Genomic DNA, 10,016 nt, shown 5'->3' on the forward strand with positions numbered 1-10,016 from the left:
AATCACTACAGATGGTGACTGCAGCCATGAAATTAAAAGACACTTACTCCTTGGAAGAAAGTTATGACCAACCTAGATAGCATATTCAAAAGCAGAGACATGACTTTGCCAACAAAGGTTCGTCTAGTCAAGGCTATGGTTTTTCCAGTGGTCATGTATGGATGTGAGAGTTGGACTGTGAAGAAGGCTGAGCGCCGAAGAATTGATGCTTTTGAACTGTGGTGTTGGAGAAGACTCTTGAGAGTCCCTTGGACTGCAAGGAGATCCAACCAGTCCATTCTGAAGGAGATCAGCCCTGGGATTTCTTTGGAAAAAATGATGCTAAAGCTGAAACTCCAGTACTTTGGCCACCTCATGCGAAGAGTTGACTCATTGGAAAAGACTCTGATGCTGGGAGGGATTGGGGGCAAGAGGAGAAGATGAGATGGCTGGATGGCATCACTGACTCGATGGACGTGAGTCTCAGTGAACTCCAGGAGTTGGTGATGGACAGGGAGGCCTGGCGTGCTGGGATTCATGGGGTCGCAAAGAGTCAGACACGACTGAGTGACTGAGCTGATCTCATCTCATCTAAGTGTTAAAGCTAAACACCCACCCCCAAAACTAATACAGGACTTCTCCTAAGATGTGTGAATGAGTAAGATTAGCTGGGAAAGTGTATTCCTGGAAGAGGAAGCAGATATGTAAAGGTCCTAAGGTGAGAGAGAGCTTAGCATACTTAAGGAATTCAAACAAAGTCAGGGTGGCTACAGCAGAGTAAGAGAAGGAAAAAGACAAGTGATAAAATACACGGGGCTAAAGGACAGCCTGAGACTCCAACAGCTAAGAGATTTCAAAGCACGAAGCAGGGCTGCTTATCCACACCTCAGAGCCTCTCAAGACACGGTTCTGCTTCCGAGATAACCCAGGAAAGGAACAATCTGCCATCTGCCCTTCACGAGACTGAGGAAGTGAGACTCTGACAGCAGGTAAGTTACACGCCTCATACCTTACAAGCACTCCTGCAAATATGCCTCGCTGGAGTTTCCCAACAGCTAAGATTCATATCGTCCCCAGTACACAGATATAGCAACTACAGCTAAGAGTCACTCTGTGCTGGGCCACCCTGCAAGGAAGGCATGAAACTGGAAACGTCTAAATCCTTCTAAATCCAAGTCCACAGTTCTTTTACTTCTTTACCAAGAATCAGATTGTGATTCTTAAATGTCCAAAAATGTTAACTTATATGTTGCTACTTATTTTTACCCTTTATGACTTTACTGTGGTTTCATACTAAGAAAGATTTTTTTTTACTCTAAGATTATAAAACATTCACTTATCGTTTCTTTCAGTACTGTTGTGGTCTGATTTTTAATATTTATAAATTTAACCCATCTGAAATACATTTTGAGATGTGGCATGAAAATAGAAATGTTTTCCAAGTGAAAAACATTTTAGCCAAAATTATACCATTCATTCCCCAATAATCTGAAATGTCACTTTTACTATAAAATAACCCTTATCTTCCATATATTTTGGGTCTAATTTTTTGTTTTTCACTAGTTTGGAATTAGTATCACAGTATTTTAACTACTAGAGGTTTGTAATATGCATTAATGATATAAAAACATTCAACTTTTATGGGGCAGAATATCCCAAAGTAAAATGATAAACTGGGAAAAATACTTGCAACCAATGGAGGTCTTGTAAATGGATAAGATATACCATCAACAGGAAAACAGATCAAATGCGTGAATAGGAAATTCACAGGATAAACACAATCAGTCAATAAACTTTGAAGGCCATCCTATTCATAATCCAAGAACTACACCTGAAAATAAAGTGGTATCATTTCTCAGTAGAATATTCTATGCTGGCAAGAGAGGAAAGGGATGTTCGTAGGGACCGTAAACGCTACACGTGCCTGGAGGGTGATTTGGCAATGCACCACATTTGGCAATGCATCAACTGGAACATCTGTGACCCCGAAATTTAAACACCAAGAATCTGGCCTACTAAGATACTAGCATAAGTGCTCAAAAACTGTGCCTACAAAGATGTTCACTTTATGCTTTGTTATTTATGACAATTAATATAAAATGGTGGAGGACAGGGAAGCCTGGCATGCTGCAGTCCCTGGGGTTGCAAAGAGTTGGACACGACTTGGGGGCTGAACAACAACAATATCAAACTGTGTATAATAAAAATAAGGAAAAGAAGTTAAGAGTCTGCCTTGGAGCAGACTGCCTAGCACCGAAACTCAGTTCCGACACTAGTCAAGTGAGCCTGGGCAACTACACTCTCTGTTAACTCGTCAATAACCTTAGAGGCTGCTGTGAAGATTAACTGAAGTAATAATACATGCCATGCCTACGACACAGTAAGTGCTCATTAAATGTTAGGTGGTATTATTAATGCAAAATGTTATAAAATTACCTAAATGTCCAGTAAGAGGAGACTGGCTAGATTAGGATACATCCAACTGAATCCAGTCATTATTAAAAGGATAAAGTACCTATCCCTATTTTTATATATGAAAAAAAAGATTTTTAAATCTAAATGTTGTTTAGAAGGATTATCTTTGGGGAGAAGGGCATGGATTTAGTTAGAGTGGAGGGTTCTATTTTCTTCCTTTTGAACTGATCAAACTGGTTTTTTGATGAGAACTACTTTTGTAATCAAGAACGAAAATGGTTTCATTTTGAAAAAGGAAACTCTTCAAATGACAATTCTGCCCTCTTCAGGTGGCCTCGGGGAACACACTCACTGCGCGTTGTTTCCACTGCTCTCCTCATCAAGGATTCCAGGCACCGCCTTCCCTGCAGCCCGGCTAATCTCCCTTGAAGAAAAACGAATTAAAATCTAGTAAACAACAACAACAAAATGTAGGGATTTCACACTCCATTCATTAATATAACTTTCAATCAGATACGAGGACTGTGCAGTCAAAATACAATTCTTAAAAAAATTAAAAGTACTCCTACACACTTCTATCTCTTCTGGAAGTTTGCAAAAGTTAATATGAAAATGTAAGAGTTAGTTGCTCTTTCTTGAGTCCTGAGGAAAGGGCTCAAATATGTGTTAGACCCACATTCTTGCCTTGTATTCTAGACTCCGGATCTTCAGACCCTACGTACCTGGCAAGTTGAAGTGTGGAATGAATTGTTCTGGACACGGGGACCAGAGGGTCCTTGATGTTGCCCCTCACGCACTCAGTTCCTGCTTTTTCAAAGCTCTTAGGGTTTAGGATTCAATGGATAAGAAAAAAACGAGTTTCATCTTTGGTTCCAGGGGTGAATATGACCCCGGGCCTTCGATGCCCTCTGCCACAGCGACCAGTTCATGATGAGCCCGTGGCCTAGGTCAGCTCAAAGAGACCACACCTCAGGTCTACTTCTGTTAAGCAGGTTGGAACCAAGGCCTGCACTCTTGCCCTAACTCACGTAGCATGAAGATACCAATTTGGGAACCGTTAGAAGGATTCAGTCCACACACACCGGAGAGCAGAGCCAAGAGAGCTGCAGAGAAATGGGACTGGAGTCCTGATGACATTGTGATCTGTCTGTCCGTATCCAAAGCACGCCCAACTTCTCAGCTTTTCAATTACATGAATCAATACAATCTCCCCGTTGCTTAATCCCATTTGAACAGGGTTTTCTGTTACTTGAAATTGAATATATTCTGTCAAAAGGTGATGTGGAGTCGGGTTTCAAAAGATGGGAGTAATATTATTTGATGGATGAGAAGTGATATAATACAATAAACTATCATTTAATAAAATAAAACAAAAAGGCAAGAAAGGAGAAAACAATGTGTGAGAAGATAGAAGGGAAGAGTCACGGAGGAAAGAGGAGAGTCATCGGCAAAGTCATTTCCACTTTTGATATGCTTACCTATTCAAGACTCCATTGGAAACTAGAGCTTCTTTAGGATGGAAATACTTGTAATATACATTTCTAACCACAGCATCTTTAGGGAGAAAAGAGAAGGTGGTGCATCTTAGATTAGAAGTAAGTTTGATATTATAGACACGTACAAATTTTGACCTGAAGGGAAGCCTGGAACTGTATTCCAATCACTCTCATTTCATACATGGAAGAAGCTAAGCACCAAAAAAGTGAGACTGCTGGGGAGGTCAGAATGCAGGACCGTGCACCCTCACAGCCCAGGGCTTTCTCCATTGTACTATCAGGCCCAGAGGACTACAATATAAATAATAAATAGGAAGTTACTGCCTCTAATAAAATAGTAATAATAATTACCATTATTAACCATGATTCCATATTCTTCTAGGAGAAAGTTAATGTTGGTATCAAATCTGGATTCCCCACCCTCTCCTAGCATCACAAGGATGTCTCCACCACCATCAAGGTATTTCTTTAGGATTTCAAACTACACAAAGAAAAAAAAAACAATCTATAAATTTATGCCAAAGACCTTTATCAAAAACACTGTGAATAAGATCTTAACTAGCTGAAAAAGAAACACTTCCAATCTGAAAAGGCACTTAAATATAAGTTTATATTAAGAAAACATAAAACTTACTATGTTTCAATAGGATTTCCATATTTGTCATTAGCATAAAGCTCCAAAATACTCAAACTGAAACCACATTTTCCCAGTTGACTATCTGGACAGCACAAGTGGAAAACTACTAGCTAAAGGAAGATTACAAGTCACTGTTGTACAGATCCCATATGGTTTATCCATTCAACTGGTGGTGGACACCTGGGTTGCTTCTGTCTTTTGGCTGCTGGGAATGGTGCTCTCGATGAACGTGGGTGTACAAACCCCTTTGAGATCCTGCTTTCAATTCTCTGCATATATCCCAGAAGTGGGATTGCGGAATCACAGAATTCTGTTTGTCATTTTTTAGGAACCACCATCCTGTTTTCCACAGTGGCTGCACCACTTCACCTCTCCACCAATGGTACACAAGGGGTTCAATTTCTTTACATCTTCACTCATTTATGTTTGGGTTTCACATTTCTCATTCTTCGTCTAGCCATGAAACAGAGTTTCAAAATAGCTAAGAAATAGTTTAATTTTAAATGGAATTTCCTATTTTTAAAGCAAAAATATGGCAAAGAGGTATGGCTGATACTGAACTCGCCTGCACTGTCTGTCTGGCACTTTTCATGCAAAAACTCAGCCACACCACACCATAGCTGTTGTGCTGCATGAATCATCACAACTCCACGATGGAGAGAGAGATGAAGTGACCACCTTGAGGCCTCACAGGTAAGTGGCGAAGAGGAATTTACGTTCAAGATTTCAGAGCCCATTCTCCTAGCTATCTCACTACCAGTCTCCTTTACGAATATTTCTTACCTCAGCTGCGGTAAATTTTTCCCTCGGCCCAGCTGTAATCCATAGTTTCACCCCAATGAGCTTCTCAGGTGTGATTTCATCTTTTAAGCTAGAAATATGATTTTAAAAGCAAGTGTCAGATCCATGATTTAAACCAATTTATGAGCTATGTTAGCACCTAAACTGTATGGAATCAGAGGCTACAGAGGCCCAGAGATGAAGGATTTAGAGGTACCTAGTCTAGCTTCTCTCTCAAAAGTGAGACTCCTCTCTAATAGGCCTGCCCCAGAGTCATCAGCCTCTGTTCAAATATACCTATAAGCCAAAATTCTAGGTATCTTAGATTAGACTAGACCACACTAGAGCATAAAGAAGTCCCCCAACTACTAATTCAATCAGCTTTACCATTAGTTCACATGACTACATACCTTACCCATTAAGAAAAATCATGCATACACACTCAGAGATATTTTTGGTTTTTCCTTTCCCTAAACTGAAGTACTGACCTGAGTTAAAATATGGAGAAAGCCTTTAACCTCTGAAAAACGCATATATGTATAATTAGAATAATTTTTGACTTGTAATTTGGGGGGACAACTTAATAAATATGCTAATTGCCAATTTTCAAGAGACATGGTTTAATAATTTACTTCTGAACAATGTTTAGTGGAACCCCTCCCACCGCAAATGCCATTCTTATATAAGATGGATACTTCCCAGTATTACCAGCAAGCTGTTTTTACCGCTCAGAAGGGAAAACAATATACTCGGTCACCTCTGAATTTTCCAATGACTCCGAAGTCTTTTCTGCATGGATTTATAGCCATTGCTCGTGGTGAAGACTTCCTTTTTGTATGCATTGAAAAGAATGGTGCTCCGAAGCTCTTTTTCCATGGTCACCTCCTTATGGGAAAAAGAAGGGACAGAAAAGGGAAACAATAAACAATATTTCAAAAGAAAGATCCTAAAAGGAATAAATGTCTATTTCCTATAATTCATTAAGAAAAGGAGTACAGCTGCAACTTACCTACAATTCCCAAAGGCTGAAAGTGAAATAATCATGGCGGCAGAAACCCAAGGCAAACCCTGGGTTTCCTATCAGCCCACTCTCATGGCCCTGCCCTGCCATCACCCTGCCACATGGGGAACCATGTTTCCAACCTGATTCCTCACCCTTAACTACTGTGAAATGTGGAGTATAGTTTTCTAAATTCTTTTTACACACACAGAGTTACAGTTTTATTCACAAAATAGAACCATATGCACTATTCTGCAACACACTTTTTTCATCTAACCTGTATCTTTCACATCTTTCCATGTCACTATATACCACTTTTTTTTAAGTGCTGCACAGTATTCCATTTTATGGATGTACCAAGATGTATGGCATCAGTCATATACCAATGGACATCTGTTTTTCTCCCCAATTTTTTGCTAGTAAAACAGTACTAAGAACATCATTGAACATGACATTTTGGTGCACTTTGCATATCTTCAGACTAAATTCCTATTGAATGGCTAAGTAAATTATTTCTAAATTGCCCTACAAAAAACTAATTTTTACTTTCACTAACACTAATACATTTCTGTTTCCACACTACTCTTTTTAACGTTTTCATCTTTGCAAATAAGATAGGCAAAAAAAAACCTTATTGTTTTAATCTGCACTCTGAAATTAGTAAGAAGACCATCCTTCACTGTGTATATTAGCCACTTGTATTTCTTCTGATTTTTGTGTTCACATATGCGGATCATTTTTCTATTAGGTTTAATACTTTTTAGTTGATCATGAAACACATATTTTCAGAAGTTTGTTTTTAGACTTAGTTACTGGTAGTTTTTTTGGTTTAGCTTGGATGAATTTTGCAGGCTCTACAGATAGTTTTAAATTTAATAGAATCAAAAGTATTAACATTTTCCTTTTTGGCTTCTGAATTGCACTGTGTATTTAGAAGAGTTTTTGCCATGCTAAGGTTATAAATACATCTCACAATGCTTTCTTCTAGTACTTTTATGATGTTATAATTTTTAAGATTTAAACTTTAGTCCATTTGGAATTTATTTTGGTGTTTAAAATTACTTTTGTTATTGTTTTAATTACTAAAAAGCTGCCTGACACTAATCTATCTTTTCAATGCTGATTTAAAATACACCTTGCCTATATAATAAATCCCTAAAAATTGAATTTTTTATATATTCTATATAATCTATCTGCCTGTAAGTTCCTGCTCAGTCTCAATTATTTTAATTACTATAGTTTTATAATAGGTATGTTGGTGTTGCTGATAAAAGCTAGTCCCTCTATTACTAAGAATTTTTAGAATTTTCCTGGCTAGTCCCACATCTTCCTTCTTCAAACTTAACTTTAAAATGATTTTGACGGGTTAAAAAAAAAATCCCCCCATGATCTTTTCATGTTCTATTTATCCACGCCCATGCTTATTTTCAGTGTGTACAAACAACATTATATCCTGCCTTCTGATTACCTTAGTGGTTGCATGGCTGCCATAATAAACTCAATATTCATAAGCATCTTTTCTATTTCTGGCCTACTGCAATTTACATATTTCTGCTTCTGTCACAATTTTTGTCCCAGAACAAATTCCTAAGAGCAGGATTCCTGGGAAAAGGGGATGGGACTAGGATGTTACGGCACGGTTTCATGTCAGTGTTCCTTCCCACTTGGTAGGATGACCAAAAACCTTCCAGCAGGAGGCGAGTCAGATTCGAGCCCCGTCTGAGGTCTGGGATCCGGGCCTCTATCTGCGCTCCTTTTTTACTTTACCCTGCTGCTGCTGCTGCTGCTGCTAAGTCGATTCAGTCGTATCGGACTCTGTGCCATTTTCTTCTCCAAAGCATGAAAATGAAAAGTGAAAGTGAAGTCGCTCAGTCGTGTCCGACTCTTCGCGACCCCATGGACTGCAGCCTGCCAGGCTCCTCCGCCCATGGGATTTTCCAGGCAAGAGGACTGGACCCTAGTGGACCTCAGTTTTCCCTAGGATATGCCCAGCATCCTCGAGGACACCTGGCCGAGGCCCTCGCCAACTCCCAGGCCTCAGCGCCCTGGCCGGCCCACCGCAGCAGGAATCCGCCCTACCTGAGGCCCGGTGACCACCGTCTGCAACCGCCGCCGCCCAGCACCGCGCGGCCAGGTAACCGCCGCTTAGCAACGGCGGTTGGGAAATTGCCCGCTGGGAAGGCGTGGACCGGGGCGTAGCCCCACCTCGAGAGCGACGTGCCAACGACCTGGCGGAAGACGCCGCTACCACTAACTCTTCTAGGAGGCAGAGCCCCGGGTGGGCAGGGGCGGGGCTTATGCGGGACTGTACCATTATTTTGGATAGAGGGGAAATCCAAACAGAACGTGGATTAACTTTAGGCCAAAGACAAACTCACTGGATTTTCTCCTTTAATATCTAGTTTCATTAAGGGCTTATAAAAACGACTAAGATCATGGCATCTAGTTCCAACACTTCATGGCAAATAGATGGGGAAACAGTAGAAACAGTGACAGACTTTATTTTGGGGGGGCTCCAAAATCACTGCAGGTGGTGACTGTAGCCATGAAATTAAAAAGATGCTTGCTCCTTGGAAGAAAAATTATGACCAACCTAGACAGCATATTATAAAGCAGAGACATCACTTTGCCAACAAAGGTCCGTCTAGTCAAAGCTATGGTTTTTCCAGTAGTCACGTATGGATGTGAGAGTTAGACCATAAAGGAAGCTGAGCGCTGAAGAATTGATGCTTTTTAACTGTAGTGCTGAAGAAGACTCTTTGAGAGTCCCTTGGACTGCAAGGCAAGTCAAGTGGTTTGGTATTCCCATCTCTTGAAGAATTTTCCACAGTTTATTGTGATCCACACAGTCAAAGGCTTTGGCATAGTCAGTAAAGCAGAAATAGATGTTTTCTGGAACTCTCTTGCTTTTCCCATGATCCAGTGGATGTTGGCAATTTGATCTCTGGTTCCTCTGCCTTTTCTAAAACCAGCTTGAATATCTGGAAGTTCATGGTTTACGTATTGCTGAAGCCTGGCTTGGAGAATTTGAGCATTACTTTACTAGCGTGTGAGATGAATGCAATTGTGTGGTAGTTTGAGCATTCTTTGGCATTGCCTTTCTTTGGGATTGGAATGAAAACTGACTTTTTCCAGTCCTGTGGCCACTGCTGAGTTTTCCAAATTTGCTGGCATATTGAGTGCAGCACTTTCACAGCATCATCTTTCAGAATTTGAAAGAGCTCGACTGGAATTCCATCACCTCCACTAGCTTTGTTCGTAGTGATGCTTTCTAAGGCCCACTTGACTTTACATTCCAGGATGTCTGGCTCTAGGTCAGTGATCACACCATCGTGATTATCTGGGTCGTGAAGATCTTTTTTGTACAGTTCTTCTGTGTATTCTTACCACCTCTTCTTAATATCTTCTGCTTCTGTTAGGTCCATACCGTTTCTGTCCTTTATCGAGCCCATCTTTGCATGAAATGTTCCCTTGGTATCTCTAATTTTGTTGACAAGATCTCTAGTCTTTCCCATTCTGTTGTTTTCCTCTATTTCTTTGCATTGATTGCTGAGGAAGGCTGAGAGTTGGACTGTAAAGAAAGCTGAGCGCCAAAGAATTGATACTTTTGAACTGTGGTGTTGGAGAAGACTCTTGAGAGTCCCTTGGACTGCAAGGAAAGTCAAGTGGTTTGGTATTCCCATCTCTTGAAGAATTTTCCACAGTTTAT

At 40.3% G+C, this 10,016-nt stretch overlaps 1 protein-coding gene across 3 annotated transcripts in view; it reads right to left on the reverse strand.

Moving 5' to 3' along the window:
• Window positions 1-8,609, reverse strand: part of IFT52 (intraflagellar transport 52) — a 37,392-nt gene extending 28,783 nt beyond the window's left edge. Inside the window, exons 1-6 of one of the 3 annotated variants that reach the window (XM_010829132.1) lie at window positions 8,387-8,609; window positions 6,065-6,192; window positions 5,311-5,398; window positions 4,242-4,371; window positions 3,873-3,948; window positions 2,747-2,818 (exon numbers count right to left, since the gene is read on the reverse strand). In XM_010829132.1, coding sequence (XP_010827434.1) covers window positions 2,747-2,818; window positions 3,873-3,948; window positions 4,242-4,371; window positions 5,311-5,398; window positions 6,065-6,183 — 485 coding nt within the window. In that variant the 5' untranslated portion in view covers window positions 6,184-6,192; window positions 8,387-8,609. The remainder of the gene's footprint in view (window positions 1-2,746; window positions 2,819-3,872; window positions 3,949-4,241; window positions 4,372-5,310; window positions 5,399-6,064; window positions 6,193-8,386) is intronic. The other 2 variants (XM_010829129.1, XM_010829130.1) reach the window with 2 other exon arrangements.
• Between the last annotated feature and the right edge of the window lie 1,407 nt (window positions 8,610-10,016).

The sequence above is a fragment of the Bison bison genome, unplaced genomic scaffold (genome assembly GCF_000754665.1).
Source record: "Bison bison bison isolate TAMUID 2011002044 unplaced genomic scaffold, Bison_UMD1.0 scf7180017864500, whole genome shotgun sequence".
NCBI lineage: Eukaryota > Metazoa > Chordata > Mammalia > Artiodactyla > Bovidae > Bison > Bison bison.